This window comes from Pyxicephalus adspersus, chromosome 3 (genome assembly GCF_032062135.1).
Source record: "Pyxicephalus adspersus chromosome 3, UCB_Pads_2.0, whole genome shotgun sequence".
NCBI lineage: Eukaryota > Metazoa > Chordata > Amphibia > Anura > Pyxicephalidae > Pyxicephalus > Pyxicephalus adspersus.
The window spans coordinates 34,823,296-34,846,882 of record NC_092860.1 but is presented as its reverse complement, the minus strand read 5'-3'; the positions used below and the strand labels follow the sequence as shown (position 1 = coordinate 34,846,882).

The window sequence follows — 23,587 nt, the reverse complement described above, 5'->3', positions numbered from 1 at the left end:
GAGTGATCAGAAGGGGACAATCAATGGAACATGAGTGATGATGAGTGACTTTCAACAATAAATGTGTACTGTAGTCTTCTTCATGGAAAAATATAACATCCCCTGAAAATAAGACCTAGGGCATATTTTGGCATTTCAAAAAATATAAGACAGTGCCTTATAATCGGGGAAACAGGGTATATTCACATCTAGACTGCTCCTGACAAATCCTCTTTACATCATAATATACAAAGTCTAATAGGGGGTTAGAACCTAAAAGATGATGTGGCAAAGCTTCACTTTTAGAGGAAATGTCAAATACTTGTATGTAACTTCAGCTGTCTATGTTTCTGCATTAACATATATATTTCTGACGTGTGATCATCCCTGAAGATGACTTCTGCCAATTAAATTCTTCCATTTTGAAGACATTTTCCTATATTTGAAAGAAAAAAAATGAAACTCCCCTATGCATCACAATTTGCCAATATACCTCTGCACAATCTACTGTAGGTATACCAACCACTATGTGGTGGGATGGCCTAATTACTTTTTTAACTGATACTTAATCACCTAGTTCCTCTTAAATTAGGTATTTCTTCATTTTGCAGTCCCCTACTTCTGTTCATGGAATATCAAAAAATATCTTCAAAGTAGACAAAATTTCTTTGGACTCTTTGGAAAGGGGCAAGGAAATTAGTTTAGTTACAAAAACTGTGGACAGGAAGGTAGGATTATTTTATTGCAGAAGAGACATAGGAAGTCCCTTCTGCAATAAAGAACCTGTTCTGCTTTTAAGGCAGCAGGGATTTGGAGGGAAAGCAGGCCTTTCGTTGGCATGAAAAGTCCATTAAAAAAAGGACAAATAAGCACTGCAATGCATGCTAAGAATATATCGAAGCTTTTCTGCAATCCATGCAAAGAAAGTCAAAGCATGATACTTGTGGCATGACACTTGTGGTGTCAACTCTTTTATTTTAAACACAAAAGAAAAATCAAGCTTGCTGTAGACAAAGTTTTTGGTTGATTATGTTCCACCAGAAAATATGAGAACTCCGGTCCCATATTAGTTTTTCTCAAATTAGACATTTCTATATATATACAGCAATTTCATGACAACAACAGGTGAGGCACAGAGTAAGCATGTACCTTGACTGTGCTGATCCATTGGGCTCTGGGGAGGACCCATACCAGCATGTGGAGGCCTCATGTTTGAGCTCTTCATAGTAGCACAATGCATTTCATCAGACATTCCTTTATCGTGCATGCTCTCCATGGGGGGCTGAAAAGAAGTCAGAAGTAAGAAAGCCATCTGTAAAGCATCAGATCACAAATCACTTCATTTTCTCCAAAGGCTAAAAAAAAAAGCCTTTTCCCTTTCTTTTCACATTTCCCTGAACTACTCAACAACGTACAGAGAAGCCCAAATGACCAACCACCACTGCCTTTCACGCTGAACGAAAACTGGTTAGGACATTAAAAAAAAGTGGCCATTGATAAGTTGATTTTTAAAAGTTAACCTATTTTGACAAAGACTTGAAGGTTGTCACTGTCAACCCTTCTCAAAAGATGCTAGACTTTTGTCACAGAACTAATACAGTACTAACTCCAGATTTACATATCTGTTCAGGGGTCTTTGTTCTAGGGAAGCGCTTTAGAAGATACCTATGTCAAGGATTTAAAAAGGCAGCCACACAACTAGCATTTTGTTTCTGAAGGAGAGGATATTAGTGGCGGCTTCAATTTCCTTCATTAGAAGCAGTGTGCTTCAAGTCAACCATCCTGGACCCCGGCGTCTCCATTAAGAAAGTCACTGAACTAGAACCAGCAAAGTCTTGGCAAACACTCAATTTCAGTCACTCTGCCTATATGATTAAAAAGAAACTTTGAATGCAAGAATAAATGAAACATAAAATACTGTCTGTAACTAATATTAACATTGTAGTTTATATTGCTTGTGCTGCCTATTTTTTATTACCTGGTAATTCTGCCAGCCATACTGCTGGTCCATGTCCTGTAAAATAGTGGCAACACTGATCATTCCGCATTTAAATCACTGCACTGTGGACAGGGAAGTCTTTGACGGACATTACATTTGAGCCTAACTTCACCTAACACATTCAAGCAGTTACAGCAACTGTACACCATGGTGTAAACATTTTAGTGTCAATTTTATTACCTGAGGTACTGATTTTTCTTACCTTGTGCATTTGATGCATGCCCTCTGGCGGATAATCTGTGCTCATGCTTGACAGTTGGTGAGAGACACCAGGAGGACCGGGGCTAGGCCCCATCATACTGTGTACAGAACCAGGAGAAGGTCCAGGCCCTGGACTAGGTCCTAGGATGGGGCCTGGTGAAGGCCCAGGTCCAGGTGAAGGCCCGGGGTGAGGCATGGCACCCGGGTCTGTTGGCGTAGACATTAGAGGTTACGTGCCTAAGAAAAAGAAAGAAGAAGAATTTAAGAAATGTGGGGCACATCTTTAAATGAACAAAAAACATACAAAGGTTTTAAAAGAAAATTGTTTATAACGAAATGTCTCTATCCCCACCTCTGAAGAATGAAGCCAGCTTAAGAGCAACAGTCATTGATACCCCCCAATAATAAGTTTGCAGGTATCAGGATATTTGTGGACTAATAAGTTTGTGGCTTCCTTAAAACCTACAGCAAAATTAGAGGGCAGCAATGTAAGATGCAGTTATGTAGACCCTTACCTTTTGGTCAATGTAGCACAAATCTAAAGTATCTAATGAAGGTATTAACTTTGGATCCAACACAAGAACAACAAGGTGTATTCATATAGTGGGTGATCACTTTATCTCCTATCAGCCTGATATATTTTAGAAACTCTGTCAGATATTCCTGGAAAATGTTGTGTTACCGGTTGTGCTACAAGGCATAAAAAAGTTATCAATTATAGATTTTTAATTTTATCAAAAATTAGATTTCTGCATCTCATCATACGGGGAAATCATATTACAAAAAAAGTAATATCATTTGGTCATTGGGCTGGACAAGAATTCTATGCAAGTTTGCATATAATGCCTGGTGGCATAGAAGGGTGGAGAAGGAAGGGTGGCTTAGATAGGGTGGTGGGGGTGGGGATGCACATTTTTGGAAGGTTTACTAATTTTTACAAAACTCTAAAGTTATATATCAATGTTCAACCTGGTGGGAGGCAGCCCCTGTATTGTGACCCAACTCTTTATAAAACACCCAAAAACCTGGGTGGTTATTGGAAACTGCCGGGTGGTACTAAACATCAAAAACAAGCAAAACCCTGCAAACAAGGATCTGATGAGATAATCCAATTTCAAGTACCAGCATTTGTTTTGGTGTAATTATCTTGAAAAGACAAATTTACAAAATGTTCACCAAATCTTCCATCCACTATTCTTTCCATATTCCACCTCACCAAAATAAAGATATACAAAGCCAAGCAGAGAGGAAAGGTTTTTCCTACAGTAAGCTTGCTACTTTAAAATGCTTACTAAAACCGAGGCGGTTGTCCAAGGTTAAATTACACAATTCAATGCAGTATGTTGAAGGAAAGAAGAATTTTCAAAACATGTTAAACAATGGCATGCATGGCATTGACATTTTTTAATGTTTGTTAAAAGGTGCGCAATAAGCTTTTCTTTCAGAATTCTTAGTCCTCAAGGCAAACCTGTAAAAGGTTTGTCATAAGCCTGTGACAAAGCCAGAGTTCTGCACAAACCTGCCATCAAGAGCAATGAAACATATGAATGGTCTCTGCTTTTTATTGCTAACCTTATTGGGAGAAAGGAAATCTTAGTTCACCTTGTGGTAAAAGTCACTAAAAAAAGTCTAAACAAGTATAAAACATTAAAATACTCACTTCTCCCACCCCACACTGTCTATGCTGCTAAAATGAAAAGACTGTCATCCAAAGACTGCTTAGAATTCAATACTTCTGTACGTTTAGGATTCCTGCTACCAAACTGGGTCTGCACTTGGTGACCCCCTACATCACTACAGAACAAAGAAGTAACTTAGGAGCCAACAGATCAACCCCATTGAGAACAGCAAGGAACCAGAAATCTAACACTTTGGATTAGAAGTGTTGGCTTTACAATATTTCTTCTTTTTTACATATGTTAGTGACAGAGAACCTTTAATATAATGTAATTAGTGTGTAAATATTTCCAGAGTGCAAAAACTATTCAGATGTTTCACAATGCTGGACAAATCATCAGTGGACGAAGGAGTGAAAAGGAGATCTCACAAGACAATATCTGGAGGGGGGAAAACTGCACACAAATACCATAAACCTGATCCTAATTGAGTTATGGTGGATGGAACATTTATTATGGAATATTTGTTACCCCAGAGTTTAGAGGCCACTTCAAATTTATTATAGCAGCCTATCTAACATTTACCTATGGGTGGCTATGAGGGGGGACTTGGTAAGTTGCAGGGTAATATATCAGTGCTATGTAGTAACTCCAGCCAGGAGTGAGAAGACATTTTATTGTACATGTTGATCATTTGCACAGGAACTGAAACTGATTACTACTAAAACATGGGGGTAAAATAATGGAAGAGGTAAACCAGGCAGCAATGTTAGCTCAGTGGCTAGAACACTGGCCTTTGCAGCGCTAGGTCCCAGGTTCAAATCTTGGCCAGGACACTATCTGCATGGAGTTTGTATGGCATTTCTCTGAGTAATCTGATTTCCCCTAAAGGTTTGTTGTCTTTCTCTTCAAAATGGTCCTATAATGTGTTAATGACATACTGTAAGACTATGGTAGGGACATCAGATTTTGACATGACTTGGATGGACTTTATCTCTGTATAATATGTTGGCGCTATATTAATACCAGGTAATAAATAATAATAAAATGGTGGATGTGACAGTCTGGACTGTTGTGTTTATTACAGACATGGAAGACCACAACTGTCTGGGTGATACTAGATTAAGCAGATTGGTGTTTGTCCAGAGACATAGATAAAGGTGAGAGCACATTTTATACATATATCTGGGTAACGTACCATGTTTTACAGACAATGCAGACTGCATTTTTTATATATGTGTATGTATGTCTGTATATAAATTTTTTCAAAAGATAGAAAAGCAGTAAACATATTGCATATAAGAATGCATCTGCAAATAATGTGAAAACTCAAAACAGGCTGGAAAAAAGAAGTCTTGGAACGAATCCTAATGTAAGCACAGAGGTCCTTCTCACTTACGTCAACCTGCTAATGTGAACTCCACAATGAATTGAAGCAGCATATTGTGCTAGGCTTCTGGTGGAAAGCTTTCCTTCCTGTATTATGAAAGGTGCATGAAATGTCTTCTATTAGGGAGAAAAAAAACGAATAGCAAACATGGGCTATATAAAAAATAGGTCTGATTACATTTTAGGAGCTTAGGAGAACTGGTAATAAAAAAACAAAAGGAAAACAATATTTTGTATTAAGCAACTGTTAACCTGTAGACTACTTCCTATGCAATACCCTTATGTAAAGGTGAAATAAAGTCAGAAAATGACTTTAAACGGAACTGAAGCTTAAGAAGGAGGCACGAGAATGCAATAATAGTCTATAAAATTTAGGATTTATACTGGTACCAATAGTGAAATAATTCCCGTTAGCTGTCCACAACCCAAGGCACAGGCTGCATAGAAGGACCAATGATCAATGTGTAAAAGTAGTGGACTTTTGTGGTCTCCATCCAGTATGAAACCCCCCACCACCACCAATGAGACACAGACACAATCTTTCCAATCCGCAGGAAGTATTATCAATATACTGATGCATGGGTTGTAACTTAGAGAAGAGAAGTGACTTGATGGACTGCTGTAGAGAGACCACTGCTTTCACACAATACAGGGGTCCTTCTCTATAGCCTGCACTTTGGATCTGTTATAGAGGATTAAAGCATAGAACTTTTTTTATGGACTGTGGATTGTATGTTGCATCACACTTTAATTGTTCAAGCAATATTTCCTCTTCAGGATTGACAAACATCAGGCATAAGAGACCAGAAAATATGAACACCAAAAGCAGCTACAATCCACATCTATGGTTCTGCTTCCAAAACAAAGGTGAGAAGACTTTTTAAGAATGGCAACCAGTTATTATTGCACTGTAAAGCTGCGTACACACTTCCAATTTTTATCGTTGGAAATAAACGACGAACGATCGGGCAAAAATCGTTCGTAAAAAAAGTAACCAACGGCGCCGACGAACGAGGATAGTCGTTGGAAATGAACGACCGGACCGGCGGATCGGATTGGACGACGATCGTTGACCATCTATCGTGTGTACGGTCGTTCATTGATCGTCCATGGTCTGAGCATGCGCGGTGAACGAATGTTCGATCACTTCCTGTGGTGCACGTCACTTCCTGTATCGTTCAAACGATCGCATCTATCGTGTGTACAATATCTGCGAACGATCGTGTCATTATCTGTATGTACAGGATCGGTGCTATACGATCATTCGCCGATATCGTGCAGGATCGTTCGTCGTTCGTTTACCAACGATAATAATTGGAAGTGTGTACATAGCTTTATAAGCCTAATTGGTGATCAGAAGCTCCATTCACTTAGTACTCATTGACACTCACTATCGCTATTTATAATCCACTCTGCAGATATGAAGCTGTAGGCACAGGTATGCCTAGGTGCACTCATGTACCAGGAAGGGTGCCATGGTTATTCAGAAGAAATTAAATATAGAAAACTACAATGGACAGGGACTGCTTAGCTTGTGGGCAGCACAGTTGGCTCTTTCTGCCCTTTGCAGCGCTAGGTCACGGGTCCAAATCCCAGCCAGGATATGGTAGGGACATTGTGAGCCCCTTTGAGGGACAGTTAATGATATGACTATGGGCTTTGTAAAGTGTTGTGTATTACATTGGCACTTTATATATACTAGTTAATAAGAATAATTTAACATTTCTTGGTTTTTACTGTAACATAGCAAATCACTATATTTTTTTTAGTTCCAGTTCACCCTATTAAAACATACAGGAAGCACATATGGCTCAGTGGTTAGCACTTTTGCCTTTGCAATGCCAGGTCCCAGGTTCAAATCCCAACCAGGACAATATCTGCAAGGAGTTCTTATGTCCCCCCACATCCTAAAAACATGCAGTTGGGTTAGTTGGCTTCCCTTCAAAACTGGCCATGTGGTAGGGACACCTACCTTGTAAAAAGGTAGGCCTTGTAAAACGCTGTGTAATATGTCTGTGGTATATAAATACAAGATAATAATTTGGTTGTGATTTAGAAGATAAATTTAACCCAAGCTTTTTCACATTCTTCTGCAGCCCTGGCTAGAAAGAAATCTTTTATATGTAATTTATCTTCTCCTGTTGTTTTGTATTTAACACCTGGTTCTGTAAAATAAATCAACTGAGAATTCCTAGCCAGCAGGGCACAGAAGGTCACATACTTTCCACTTTGCCAGGCTCATATACTTCTGACATCTTTCATATTACCACCTTTTGGTAGAAAGCATCTGCTTGAAACTGCACAAATGAACACAGCCATTAAGGGAAAGTAAAATCATGTTTCCTATTATTAGATGTATATGAAATTTTAGAAGATGTAAATCCTAAATAATCGTCATTTAGTTTAGTAAAGCACTATGTATCAGGAACTACTGCATCACAATGATATCAGCACCTATATGAGGTTTATTTCTACTTTATTGTAAGTATTGATGCCAATGAGTGTTTGTATTTATTATATCTCCAGTCTGTATGTATGTAACTACCGGTATATGTGTAAAGACACTTTTCACATTAGATATGCAGCACAGTACTTCTGATCCATGACAAAGCTTCACTCCTATAACTAATTAAATTGGTTGATATTTTAAAGTCATCAGAACATAAATCATCTGCAAATACTACGTGTAATTTATTGTGCTGACATCTGAAAAATTCTGAATTTAAAGTCTGTATGTTATCATTGCTTAAAATACAGAATGTATATGTATATTTTCGGTTAAGGTAGAGAAAGGTTATTACCCTTTTGAGTTTATTTTTTGCAGTCCGTACCATTGGAGAAAATTTACTTTTACTCCCTGTTCCAGAAAAACAACAAGACCCTATAGTAAATTTCCCAGAATGAAAGAATCTCTAGGAAGTTGTTCCCAAGGAGAGGTGTCTGCTTTAGAAGACATGTATGAAGACAGCTCAGTATCTGCCATCACTTTATTTCCCCAACGCAATGGTTACCAGTACACATGGGGGGGTGATTCTCCCCAACAGGGACGGATAGCAATAAAAACCTGACAGACAGTCTAACCCTGTCCAGCTCTATCCAAAAACAGAACAAGATTTGCCTAGAAAAATATTGTAAACTAACAAATCGTAATAAGGGGCCTGTTCAGGAGGGTAGGAAAACTAGGAAGTTGATGTGCTGATGAAATAATTTATAAGGTTTTTACGTGTCAGTCCGTCAGCAGGCAGATTGGTTGTCTCAGAGGTAGCACTCTCTCCTCCTCTCTAGCACTAGGTCCCAGGTTCAAATCTCAGTCTGGGCTCTATCTGTAAGGAGTTTGTGTAATCTTGTATGTTACGGTGGCTCAGTGGTTAGCACTCTGGCCTTTGCAGTGCTATTTACAGGTTCAAATCCTGGCCAGGACACTATCTGCATGGAGTTTACAAGGCTCTCCCTGTGTTTGTGTGGGATTCCAAAAACATGCAGTTAGGTTAATTCTTCAAAATTGTCCATAGACTTTATTAAAAGACATATGATTATGGTGGGGATTTTAGATTGTGAGCTTCTTTGTGGGACAGATAATGACATGACTATGGACAACACTGTGTAATATGCTGGTGCTATAAAAATACTGTGTAATGTGGGTTTCTCTGTATACCCCAGTCCCCACAGGTTTATTTAGGTTTCCTCAAAATTGTCCTTTTTCTGTGCACTACCACAATTAATTTTAAATGAAACAACTCGGATGCAGTTGAACTGCAGACTTTCAGCTTTAATTCAGTGGGTTGAACAAAAAGATTGCATAAAAATGTGAGGAACTAAAGCCTTTTATACAATCACTTCATTTCAGGTCTTCAGGTTTTAGTCTTCAACAAGTGAAATGACTTGGTTGCAGAAATGCCTGCAACCAAGTCAGACAAAAACAAATTTCCAAAAGTGGCAAAAGTTAGAATCTGAAAATATATTTATTGTTGTATCTGCCTTCGTACCCAGAAGACAACCATAAACCCCACTGCTATGAATTCTTCTACAAGTCACATCACAGTACAGGAAATGCATAAAAATCTCCCCAATACCGCTTCTGTGCACAGAAACTGAAGGATGAGATCCTGGCCTGATTGAGCCCTTTGATACCAAATATAAATCATTCCATGCAGCTGTATAATAGAAGTGAATATATTATGTCTTCTGGTTACTGCACTCAATAGACAGCAAACCATAAAATCAACCAAGAGGTTATACATCTCACACATATAACTTAAACCCAAAGCACAAAACATGTAGGAAGCTAATTTATTGAAACATCACATCAATTACATCCTTCTAATTAAGAATAAAACTAAGGTCATTAAAGTGAACCTGCCATCAACTTGAAAAGCTGACAATAAAAACAATAAAACACATATTAGTTTTATTGGTGGGTGTCTGTGCTAGGATATTTCACATTTTTATTTGCAAGGTTTTTCCTTTGCATAAATGATTTTATTCATTTACAATGTACATTGAACCTCTACAAAAAATTAACTGGCCAACTCCCCAACATAGCACCCTCCTTTCTCTTCTTCTATGAGAGTCTAATTAGTCCCAAGTAATAGCCAAGGTCCTGCCTGCAAAACTTTTATCTAGCTGTTGGGGGAGGAGTGTAACAAATTACTATACAATACTAAACCTTACACAGATTATCAATGATTGTCATATGAACTGATTGTTTGCGATGATTTTTGATGACAGCTTTAGGAATAATGGCTGTACAGTCACATTGATTGGCTACTGCCAATATGACGGTGAGATACAAGCTGGAGGCACCACCCTGCAAAGACTACAATAGTCCCTGTTAGCAATCAATCATCTAGTATTGCAGGCCCAGTGGATCACATAATAAAGTTACAGGACACCTGCACTTTTGCTGGATCTTCACCTGAAACAACTACAAGTGATTGCCTCAAGCAACACAATCTAGTGTCTGGATAGACCTTTTACTCTGACAGCTCCCCAGCCTGCTGGGACTTTAGACATCACATCCAAGATGCCGGCACTCTGAGCAGTCTCAGGACTTTTACAGGTAACTCAACTACATCTATAATCTTTGGGGATTTTTTTGTTGAAACAAAGGGTCTGGTGACTACCGTAATGTTAGAAGGGACTAAAGGATACCCACATACCCTACACTATAAACCAGTGCATAGAGAAGGCTTCTTACACCAGAATGTATTCATACGTCTCATTTCACTACACAAGGATATTATTCCTCATTTCAGTAAATTGAGTCCATGCTATTCATTCCTTTACACCCTACAAGAAAACTAAAATTCAGACCTGCTATTGTAGAGGACAGATACAGCCTAACATTAGAAAGTTTTCTTTGATCCCATAAAATTTGGGTTATACTTTTTCAGTCATCCCTAAGCCCTACCCCATAGAATGGATTATTTATATATATATATATATATATATATATATATATATATATATATATATATATATATATATATATACACACATACACCCACACATGCCCATACTTTAGAAACTTTTTGTGAAGATTTCTAGAAAGCACTAAGCTGTTAGTATGTACAAAACAATTACATATAATTTCCCCAAGTCAAAGATCCTTATCCAGCAAAACTGTTTTCAGTGGTCAACTTTTCAAGCAACTGGTTATAAAAAAATCCCTTTAGACCTCTGTGGGTCCAAAAGAAATAGTCTGCCTACATGAAACCCTAAGGACAGGTTCTTAGACGCGGTTCCCTGGCATGAGGAAGTGATAACCACATCGCACCTTCATGGCCAGCATGAGCTTAGCCTAGGAGAAATAGCAGTCAAAAGAGAAAGAAAGTAATGTAAATACCTGAACTGACCATGTCCTCATTGTAACCTTTTTAGAACCTGAACTTCAGAAAACCAAATCCAGTAATCACTGTAATATAAAACGTATCTGTAATTCTAAACAAGTCTTGTAATATAGGTAGCACTGGAAGAATGTCATTGGAAGTCTATAAAAAGACCCCTTGGATTCTCCCCAGTAGTTCTCCTTGGAGGACACAAAGGTTTTGCCAATTTCCACAGCTTTATAGGGAAAACAAAACAGAAGCCAACAAACAGACCCCAAATGTACAGCATGGTGACATGGAGAATAACAAAGTGGGACTGCTTTGGTATCTCAGGGTCCAGATACTTTACAAACCATAAAGAAGTAATAAATTAATGTCCGGTTGTCTGTGCAAACCTACAAGAACAGCGGGGAAAATTCTGTATCCTATGATGGAGGTACAGCAAGCCATTCCACACCATAAACTACAAAATCAATATACAGATCAAAAAAACTTTATCTATGCAAATTTTAAGTTCCAAAACATATTTGGATGATAATATTCCAAAAAAAGAATTTTTACTTACTTTAAAAAGTACCTTCCTCAAAAGTTATATGGATTCCTAAACACTGTATTCAATAAGGAATGGTAAATCTTGTGTGGGTTTGTTAAAGTAGCCTGCCCCTAATTTTAAATATTTTGTTCGAAGTTTTAACAATGTCATTAATAACCTCCCCCAAACCCACAAGGGCCAGGTATTTCCTGGGGGCACCTATGGTGAATAAGAACAGAATTGTTGCAGGGACAAGGTGACAAAATTATTAATGTGCAGTGAGGCCAAGTGCATGTGGGAAGATTTACATTTCTGATCCTATTTCCAGGAAATGAATGAATAGATCTGAATTAAATCTGAAAAATATACCTAATTGTAAGCCACCATAAAGTCGTAGTTCCAATCCGATCAATGAACTGATATTACACCAATGCAAGCTTGTTATAGGACTTCTGACTGTATGATTACATTTGAAAAATCAGTCAGACCCTTTGGTTGTGTACACATTTGGCAGCAGATCTGCTTACGTGTACTTGGCCATAACTTTCAAGAAGGATGGACAGAGGAGGGATATGTAACGGGTGTCTGCACATACACCACCTGTTACTGTGTGTTACTTCTCAGTATTATGAATTTCCCCTTCACTAACATAGGTCAGACATGTAGAGAAGTCATGAGAAGGTGGAGGCTGCTATGATCCAATACTCACACTGGTATATAAATGGTAGGCATTGAATTAGAAGGTTTAATTACCCAGCATTGGTATCAAAAAACTATTACAACATTCAGACACCGTTTAGCTTGGTGAAGGTGCCAGCACACTCTCTGAAATATAATACACCAGATAACCAATGTTTAGCCGTACGAGCCGGTGACCCTGCATGTACCCTACATGACCCCATTCTGTCAGATGTTTGTGAATGGAGAGGAGCTCAGAAAAGAGTGTAAATGATTGATCTGTAACTACAAATCGGAACTGATGCAGATTATTATTATTACACAGTATTTATATAGCACCAACATATTACACAGGGCTGTACAAAGTCCAAAGTCATGTCACTAGCTGTCCCTCACAGGCGCTCACAATGTCCCTACCATAGACATATGTCATTAATGTAGTCTAAAGTCAACCTGGGGGAAGCTAATTAACCTTACTGCATGCTTTTGGAAAGTGGGAAGAAACCTAAGCAGACCCAGCATACTGTCATTAAAACATTATACAGCCATTTTTAAGGGAAAGCCAACAATCCTTTAAGGGTAAATCGGATTACTCAGAGAAAACCTATACAAACTCCATGCAGATAGTGTCCTGGCCGAGATTCGAACCTGGAACCCAATGCTGCAAAGGCCAGAGTACTAACCACTGAGCCACCATGCTGCCCATACATAGCAGATTCAGCGCTATACCCTATTCCCCCATAGGAATGATTTAGACATCAGTTCATAATAATCAATACCTAATCTGCAGCACATTAATATTAAACAGTATTTATATAGCACCAACATATAGCACAGCGCTGTACATTAAGTAGGGATCTCTTACTGAACAAGGGAACATACAATCCATAGATTTGCACTTTATATGATATGGGAAATTGATATAATGAATGAACAAACATTGTTCTGTGTGACTGGTGGCCAAGGGTACTATCCTGACGCCACAAATGTTGTTTCCATGCAAATCCAGAGTTCATTCCCGTGAAAGTTTGCCTGTACGTATCACAGGCTAAATATTATTCATGAGTTGGATTGAGAATGGTAAGTTCCATGCTGCATTTGTCTGTAGTGTATTGTATAGGATGAATAAGAAGTGTGAGGGTGAATAGTTTCCCTGACACAGGACAGCAGAGAGTTACACAAGCTGCGTTCACTTGTCCATGTGGGCCATGTTAGTAATCATGTCTAAATCTGCCCTACCTGACCTGGAACCATGGAAACAGCACTGACCAATCAAAGCCCTGGGTGCATGTCACACGCCACACTGCCTCATGATGGTACACGTGCTGGCATCAACAACAGCCTATTCCTGACTGACTGCAAGCTCCTGGGATAGAGGGTGCCAGGGTGATGGGCACACATTGTATACACAGCTAAACACTTCTACAGGCTGAAAGTAACACAATGTAAACTTCATATAGTAACACACAGAGGAGGAGAGCACACAAGTGTATGGAAAGTACAATGTATGCTGGTACCTGCACTGGCACCAATGCCCAGCTCTATTCCCACCAAGTCAGCACCACTCACCTTCTACAGACTTCAAATAACTTTTCATGGAGGTCACTGGTGGCAGCTGCCATATTGTCTCCTTTACTAATAAACAAGATTTATATAGCGCCAACATATTCCGTCTCCTTTTATACCAACCTGTTGTAGAAGTACCAGACACACAAATGCTCCATCACACAACAAATTTACAATTGTCCCTGCAGGGAGATACAACAACGCCTGGCCTGCCTGTGACAAGCTGCTGATGTGAAGCACCGGGTGAGCATGCTGGGACCTGTAGTGCACAATGAGGCCTCTGACAAAGTGAGTAGGAATAATGCCATGGCACACACAGGTTAAGGTATTATAAATGTAAAGATTTATCCAAAACTAAGTACAGTGCACCCGTGTGACATCCGGAGGATGTGAAGTACATGGCATGCTGGGAATTGTAGTGTCACAAGTGACCCGATGCAAAATCCCACACAGGATTCACATGATAATGCGATGATATTCTCCAGACTACTCGTCTATAGTGAAATGCAGCACACCTAGATTACCTGTGACCACACACAGCCATGAAATACCCGGTACACACGCTGGGACCTGTGGTGCCACAATGAGAGGGACTGGGTGGGAAACGTCACAGCCGTCTGATCCAATCTATGGCTGTGACTTCCCTGACACATCACCATACAATTCACAGACACCCTGCTGGGCCATATTCTCCATCTGTCACTGCAGGATTCCTCACCACGCAAAGACATTCTGATGGACTGCTGGGCCTCCAGCACAGAACACTTCCAGAACTATCCACACCCAGCAAAAATGTCCACACTGCCCAGATCATCATATAATGAGAGCTCTCCATGTCCTGTACACAACTAAACATTGCCACATGTGACCAGAGCGGCCATATGTGATCCCTGTACAGCCACTCACACAACCACTACATGCCGGATGAGCAGCTGCTGACAATTATAATCTTCTAGAAAGTGCCGGGAACTAGGAGAAGCCCCTCTGCCATGGCACTACTGCAAGAATGGCAGCAAGAGCGCCACACTGCATGTCCCCACTCATGTACACAGCACAGGGGATCACATAAACACCTCCCCCACTCATGTACAGATCACACACACCTCTCCCCCCACTCGTGTACACAGCACAGATCACACACCTCTCCCCCCACTCATGTACACAACACAGGGATCACACACCTCTCCCCCCACTCATGTACACAACACAGGGGATCACACACCTCTCCCCCCACTCATGTACACAACACAGGGGATCACACACCTCTCCCCCCACTCATGTACACAACACAGGGGATCACACACCTCTCCCCCCACTCATGTACACAACACAGGGGATCACACACCTCTCCCCCCACTCGTGTAGATAATACCCCCATATACACGGAGATCGCACACTTCTCCCCACTCGTGTACACAATCTATGATCTGCACGTAACACATGATGATCACACAGCTCTCCCAACTCGTGTACATAACACATGCCGATCACACACACCTTTACCCACTCGTGTACCCCCCGGTCCCCCTAATACACACCATGCCACCCCCTGGCAGTGATCAGCGGCCCCCACTCCACACACGGCGAGATTTGGGGAGAGCAGTCACAGGAGCCATGTTTATTCCCTCCCCTTCTCTCTGGAAAGTTTGTCCAGCCGATCGATGGCCGCTCTGCCCGGGTCCGGACCGTGTAATGACGGGCCAAACACGGCGACAAACCCGCCACAGCACACCGCTTACCTGATCGGCAGCGCCGGGTGTAAGATGAGGGGGGGGGGATCCGCCGTGTGGGTGGGTGTAGGTTGTGCGAATGTGTGCGGAGGTAAAAGCTTCAGGCCCTGTTCCTGTTCCTCCTCCCCTCCGTCATGTCATCGTGATCAAACATGTCTGTGTTTTCCTCTGACTTCCTGATTCTGCTTGACAAACTCCGGCTGTATGAGGCCGGCCTCCCCCGTACACACGCCGGGTCCTAATCACTCCCAGGGGCCCCAGCACTCCGGCCTGGCGGGAGGAGACTTTACAACTACTGCTGACTTTACTCCGGCCTGCAACTTTCCTGAGGAACCCACATCCCGGGCACCCCGTACTGCCCTCCACAACCCCTATCACACCCGTACTGCCCTCCACAACCCCTATCACACCCGTACTGCCCTCCACAACCCCTATCACACCCGTACTGCCCTTCGGACCCGTACAGCCCTCCGCAACCCCTATCGGACCCGTACAGCCCTCTGCAACCCCTATCGGACCCGTACAGCCCTCCGCAACCCCTATCGGACCCGTACAGCCCTCTGCAACCCCTATCGGACCCGTACAGCCCTCCGCAACCCCTATCAGACCCGTACAGCCCTCCGCAACCCCTATCTGCCCCTATCACACCTGTACAGCCCTCCGCAACCCCTATCTGCCCCTATCACACCTGTACAGCCCTCCACAACCCCCATCAGACCCGCACAGCCCTCCACAACCCCTATCAGACCCGTACAGCCCTCGACAAGCCCTATCAGCCTTCCACAACCCCTATCAGACTTCCACTGACACAACATTGTACACAAACTCCCTGTAAAGCAATAACACAAAAATATCACAGACATTTAGCAGAGCACAGGCCAGGCTGAGGGGATTACCAGGCACATTCCTGACATGACATGTCCTGGACAATGAATTGTTTCCTCACAAGGCCTAAAATGAGATACAAATAATGGCTGCTAATCACTAAAACCCACCCAGAGTGGATATATATGTACAGGAATGGAGGGGTGGTGTATTTTCCCCATTTTTGGCTTAGGAAGTGACAGGGTATTGGGAAAGGAGGCTGGGATTAGTATAGCAACCAAGCATTGGTTGAAACTATTGCAGGGTCCCGGTCTAAGATTGAGGGGCTATTAATTCCTGCCCATGGAGGCCTGCTGTATTGGGGTAACTGTGCTGCCAGGTGGGGCCTTATATTCCCAGGGACTTCTGGGAGATGATGGGAGTGTGTTACCTGAGCACAGGTGAGTGCTCAAGTGGGGGTAACATGTTATCAAAGTTAGAACCTATAGGCCTCCGGGACCAAAAAGCACCCCAGCACTGCTTCCCAAGTTTGGGATTATATTGTTAGTAGGGTTTTTGGGCCAGTTTGGAGCTTTATGATTGCTACCTGGAAGCTTGTGTTTTGTGCAGTTTATTGTCTTGTGTGCTTTCTTTGTGTTTAATACATCACATTGTTTTGGGTTATATGGTCCTGTTTCATCTAAATATCACACACACTTATATACTGGATTTCCCCTCACTACCTGTTTTGCAGGCAAAGACAATAGAAGGCTCACAGGAGTTCAACTTTTTCTGTTTGTTACTGTAAGAGTGTTTCCTTCAGTATCTAAAGAAAAAGTTTGTCCATGGAACAAGACTTATAAATATCTCTCAGGAAAATGGCTATAGATACATAGATCAAACCCAACCTCACCCCCTAAAGTATATCTAAGACTAAACATATGTATTATACATTTTTTTCTTTCTGTATATATTAGGTGGTGTTGAAACCCCACATTTTTGTGGTGTCTCCCCATAGAAACACAATGTGACACTAGAGACCTCCTCAAACTTTTGTTTAGGGCCCTTCTTGTGTGTGGCAGTAAAATCTGTATTGCCACAGCACATGGTATTGCCAGTTATGAGAAACTTCCAAAACACAAGTGTGCTTCCTAACACTACAACACCTATTTTATGTGTGAATGCATTTCAAGGCACAAAACCATTTGGTGCAAATAGTCCCTAAGAACGTTGTCCCCGAACAAGTGTCCCCATTGGAAGATTTCTCTGACCTGGAACCATGTGCTGGTGGCAAATTTTGGATTGTTTCTCACTTTTGGTTCCTGTAACAATATTCACTAGGATAAAAGGGGTCAAAAGGAGCAGTATTGTCAAGTCATAAAGTAAGGTGAAAACAGTTATTTTTTTGCACAGGCAGTGTGTTTTAAGAGGTAAAATATGGGGAAATTTGCATATACCCCGAATACTTATACCTGATTTACTCCTTGATGTTAAAGTAAACCGCCCGCTAGGAAAGGATGTAAGAGACAATTGCTGAACTCGCTGTAAATGATTCCAAATGTCTGTATTTCAGCTGATCGTTTGGTGTCAGTAGATGCAGTCACACACCTGAAACAGGCATGCAGATGGATCACAACACCAACCACAATTTGTATATTAAATAAATAACCTCTAAGTGAGATCCTCCTCGTATCCTTTCTTCCTTCCCCACAATGATCAGAAATTACATAAAGCTTACCTGCAAGCAGTAATATTTCCAATAGTAACTTACAGTTCACGCTCACTAAAATATTTAAAATGTACTGTTTATATATATTTATATATAAATAGAGAGAGAGAGAGGGAGAGAGAGAAAAGGTGATAAGGCAGCAGTGTGGTTACTGCTTCCTCATACCATTGAATTGCAACCGCCAATACAGAATGGATCCGGATGGCAGTTTGGTTCCTTGCTGCTAAAAAATATTGAAATGCTGGTTCATAAGAACCTGCTCAGTGGTGTGAGTGGCCAAGCAGCTCGGGTTCTATGCAGGAACCACTATGTCCACCTCTGATCATAGCCATATACTTCCTTTCAAATGTTTTAGCATTGGGATGATTTTTTTTTTTGTAGTAACCTCCCTTTATGTACAGCACCAGTAGGGCTGTAGATTATTGGTACTTGAATCACTAGAATATGTGGTTTCAATTACCCTCTTTCAAGATGTCATTATCATTGATATTCACATACTTTTGCCAGCAGTAACCTTGGCTGTACATACAGTTTGTTCAGTAAAGGTACGCATGCAGAAATTCAGAGCATTCCCTGTGAATTACAAGTTTTTTTTTTCTGCGACTGTATATTATCTATAGCTCTAAGAAAGTATTACCAAGGCCAGCTTCAAATTATATGCTAAACTAGGTCACTTGTGCCTCCCTGTACAATCACAAACTTTTGTGGCCAACTTATCGTCGTATACCTGCATCATATTCTATTTTTTGATTACCTGTTATCCCCTGAAGACTCGCAAAACGATTCATAAGTTATTTAACTAAAGAACTGTCTGTGCACCTTTTTAGTTTTTGGCCCTGTAGACTTCAGCTTATTATCTTGTCCATAAATCCAACTACTATGTATGACAAAAAAAAAGCTGAGCAACCATTTGCTCTGACACAGTACAGAACCTTTGTTCTGACGCATTTTCATTTTACAGCTGAACTCTGGCAATTGTAGAAACCCTTCCCATCCTCTTGCTCATTCACACATAAATAAAAAATCCAAAAACCATTTTACTTTGTCTGCCATTAAACACCTTTTCTGGGAGTAACAACTGGTGATCAAGTTCAGGCCCATTTCTTGAATATTCTTCCTGCTGCCCTTTGGCATGACACCATCACTGACATCCTTGGGGCCCCATGTGGTATCCACCAATGGACCAAATAGGAAGTCCATATCGTATGTCAATCATATAAGCACCCAACAATAAACCCTCCCACTCAAAAACCCAGAAGAAAGGAAAAGACCATCTAGTTACACGAGCAAAGCTCCTCTGGTTTCTGCCAGTCAAAGAATAAATTGCCCAATTATGAAATGCAAACTTCTCCCAAATAAAAAGCACACACTCCAAGTACTTTAGTGCATTCTGCTGGACACAACATTTAATCCCTAAATTTCCCTGAAAAATGTTTTTTTTTTTCTGTTTAAATTGCAGGATGGAACTGAAGACCACAATTTGTTTTTCCAAAGTGTAGCTTAGATATATCCTTGTTATATCCTAAATTTCATGGGTTGTTTTTTAAAAAGCAAGAAATACTTGCTGGTCCTGTCATGCTTTCTGTTCCTTTCTTATCATATTACCCATGGGTTCACATCCACCATAGTGAGGGCAGTCATGCGAAAGCAACAGCAGGATGCCATGTAAAAGCACAGCGGGCATGTAGTCCTTTAGTCAGCCAGACACATCACATGCTGACCCACCTACAAACCTTTCCCCAATAAGTGCCAGGGGTTTGTGAAGACCCATTGTACATTCACCCCCCAAGCTGTGAGGAGAAAATAATGACCAAGCAGTCACGTGACCCCCAATGATACCACAGGACCTTTAACATTTGTTGATATAAACATTTACATAGACTTAAGGCTGGGTTTATAACTATGCATTAGATTGTAAACCCCTTTGAGGGATAGCTAGTGACATACCTATAGACTTTGTACAGCGCTGCCCAATATATCAGCGCTATATAAATACTGTATAATAATAATAAATGCGGGCGCTTTGGATAATCATTTTGTACATCTGTTTTGGGGGGTTCGCCCACTCTTTTCCAAAGGGTGTGCGTCCCTGCAATAGTGTCACATATGTTGTTTAAACACATCACAATGCATACACCAGTACAAACTTGTGGTTGTGTGCTGTGAGACAAAAATCGGGTCGGGTTTGTAGGGTGTGAACACCCATATGTTATTAGGTGGCACAGGTACCACAAGTGGCCATACTGGACCTTTCTGCCATCACACTGCAGTGTGTTTTCTGCTAAATGTGTTGCGGCACCCCTTAAACCTTTGCATGGTGGATGTATAACAAACAGTCAAGGGGAATGATGTTAGAATTTCAGAACAATTCTTTGTGGTAGTGAATGATACAAGACCCACAGGATCTTTTATACTTGTTCAACAGGGAAGAGATAGCAAGTTAGAATATTAGAAGCTAAAAACCTTTCATATTGGCACATTTCTCAATGCTTGCAATGCACAGGAGGGCCTATTGCTTTTCAGGGCTAGGCAAGTGTTTGGAGAGTTGGATGTTTTCATTTAACACAGCCCATAAATGCTCAAGGGAATATTGTGCAGTATCACCATACCAGCTGGCCTGCACTCTCACGGGCATCTTGCTATGAGGATGGCAGGGCATATGCCCAATGTGCTGGGCTAGAATCCTTTTAGGGGATATGAGTCATGTCTTAATTATTTCTTAATTTCTGAAGCTTTACTTCTTCACTTTGTGTGTTTGTGTTTTAACAGCTTAGCACGTGGATTCTATAACATCAATGTCGTAATCTGCCAAGGTTGTCATATTATGTTTAAAAAAAAGTCAGGTCAGTCAGCAGATTGATGGATATTTGCTTTGAAGGCATAACACTACTTAAAGCCATATCTTGATCCATTTTGGCCTCTTGTTACAAACTAAGGTCTGCCAGCTCAACAGGAAAATTATATTGTAAATTATTTTCAAATGTTGGCAACTGTGATGTATTAGATTTCAAATGTATGTAAAACTGTGACCTATACATTATCTAAATGCTTTTGATTTATTATTATGCAAATGTAATAGCAACATTTCAAGCTGACATGTCCCAATATGACATTTTAATGATACAAAGACCTAATGGTCATGAACACAGACAGGCTCACAATTACAGGCTGGACATAAAGATGCCAACTTAATCCTTAATAATCCTCTTTACTTAAAACAAGGTACCCTAATCCATTTCACCATTACAAAATACTCATGACACCAATCCATGCAAAAAAATATTAACAAATGTGTTTTAATATCTATAGTAAGCTTTGGAATAGTTCTTCCCATGTGTCAGTAATAATCCAATGCGTACAGGAACCAAGATATAAATAACACAGGGGAATATCATGGGTACATGAATATTGAAAAAATGGCACCGCCTGCCAGATGCATAGATTTACCCCATTCTTCCAGAAATGTGAGCTCCCGACATTGCTCTTGTACTATTGGCCCCGCTTGACCCTAAATTGTAGGTATATGTCAAGCTTTGCTTTCTGTGTCCTGTGTTATGTACTCCTAGGGAGATGTGTAAAGATTCCTATGTAGTCATTTGTTATGTGGTTTCTGCTGAATGTAAATATCTAAATTTCAAGCAGAGCTACTGATTTAGTCATGTAAACATATTAAAGCGTAGGTTTCTGCACAGAGGGTCTCACTGCATTTTACATCATTTAACCATTTCCAGTAGCATGATATTCAAGTTAGTGAGGGTATGTCACCATTTTCAATTTTCAGCTGAAGAAAATGCATGAACTGAACTCCCCTAAAGCAGAAATCCATCCAAAAGGAAAAAAAACAAAAACAAATTTTACTGCAATAATAACATACAGTCCAGAGAATTTCCCCAGCTGTACCTTTTTTCTGCTTCTAGATGTTCTCAGTTTGTTGACCAGTTATCACTTAACCCATTTCCTCTGAACCAACCCATGACAGTGGTAAGCTCACCTCTCTATTGGAATGCTTTTACCACTACTTTCTCCCACATTCTATCTCTGCTATAAATGTTGAGACTGGTCAGATTTATATACACTGCTTGCATGTGAAAATACATTCACTGATGTATTAATGATTTCAGGGCTATGAATCCTTTATAGATCTTTATCTTCAAATACCAATATACCAAACGCTTCTTCCATTCATCTTTTTTGCTTTTTCTTACAGTTCAGGAAAACGTAAACTTTCATAAAATGCCTAAGTTTGAACTTGGATGACCATACCACAATATTTGAATTGCCCACAAGCTTCCTATTGCTCCTGGAGATTTTACTGGATGTTCCCAAGGTCTCCTCTGTGTCTCTGCACCCACTAAGTCATCGCTTTTTTGCAGCAGACCTATCTAGTTATTCTTTCTTTTTGCAACAAGCACAATCCATCAAGTAAGCAATACGCCAGCCTTCACCTTTGTAATACCTATAGCAGAAGGATGGAACTGGGAATTCATAAGGGAATTTGTTACTGCTGGTATCCCCCAAGAGATATAACGGCACACAAGATTCAACTTTCTAGCAGCCACAAAACTGAGCTGTAATTGTGTGTGAGGCTGGCCTTTATTAACTCAGAGCAGTGAATGTCTGATAACCCTGCATAGCTTACATTACTGTATTCTCATCTGCTCAGCCTCAGTCCCTGCTACCCATACCTAAATAGCCATGATGATCTATGACAACATAGTATCTGCTTTCATACAGAAGTAAGGGGAGCGAACACTAAACCTAAAACAAGCTGACATATATCATGAATCCATGTATATTTGGTGAAGTTTCATTAAATATTTATGTATTTTTTAATACATTAAAGTACAAAAAAACATTCAATCTGAATCTGCATTACAACAAAACTCTTGGAAAGGTCTGCAAAGTCTTATATTTTGTTTTCTTTAGAAAGGAGCCATGGCCTGTCATCGGAAAGCATGCTGTAGAGAAGAACACTTGCAGAAAGCAGTAGTCACCCTGCAGAGACCTGTCATGCCCCCTGCCATTGCTAGAGCTCTAGAGCAATGCTATGGGTCTGGTTGAGAGGGGATATGTTTGCCCTCTGCAGGGAGATTTCTACTTCTACACAGTCCTAATCTGCAGCATGCTGGCCGTGGATAATTCAGGATGTACCTAGAATGTTTAATTCTGTTATTAGATGGGGCTGATTTATTAAAGCTCTCCAAGGCTGGAGAGAATACACTTTCTCCAGTGAAGCTGTGTGATCCAGCAAACTTGGAATGGATTTCTTCAAATTCATTTGATATTTGTTAGCAAATGCTTTTAATCCTGGACTACCAGATCCATTGCAGATTTGCTGGATCACCCAATTTCAATTATATGGTTTATTATAATACGCGCTAAAAAAAGCTTTATGTAGGGTATTTGAATGGAATAACCAAATCAAGCCATAGCTATACATATTTACCAAGGATCATAGTGTAACAATGGCAGCTAACACCACACCACATTGAACCCCAATGGACAGCACTTTATGTAAAGTTGGGAGTGTATTTAC

General features: G+C 40.5%; 1 protein-coding gene across 6 annotated transcripts in view; it reads right to left on the bottom strand.

The window, feature by feature from the left end:
• Positions 1 to 23,587, bottom strand: part of SMARCA2 (SWI/SNF related BAF chromatin remodeling complex subunit ATPase 2) — a 104,317-nt gene that overhangs the window by 78,818 nt on the left and 1,912 nt on the right. The window contains exons 1-3 of one of the 6 annotated variants that reach the window (XM_072404199.1): positions 15,528 to 15,749; positions 2,181 to 2,416; positions 1,129 to 1,261 (exon numbers count right to left, since the gene is read on the bottom strand). In XM_072404199.1, the coding sequence (XP_072260300.1) occupies positions 1,129 to 1,261; positions 2,181 to 2,402 (355 nt within the window). In that variant the 5' untranslated portion in view covers positions 2,403 to 2,416; positions 15,528 to 15,749. Of the gene's footprint in view, positions 1 to 1,128; positions 1,262 to 2,180; positions 2,417 to 15,326; positions 15,459 to 15,527; positions 15,750 to 23,587 lie in introns of those variants that run through there. The other 5 variants (XM_072404203.1, XM_072404202.1, XM_072404204.1 and 2 more) reach the window with 5 other exon arrangements.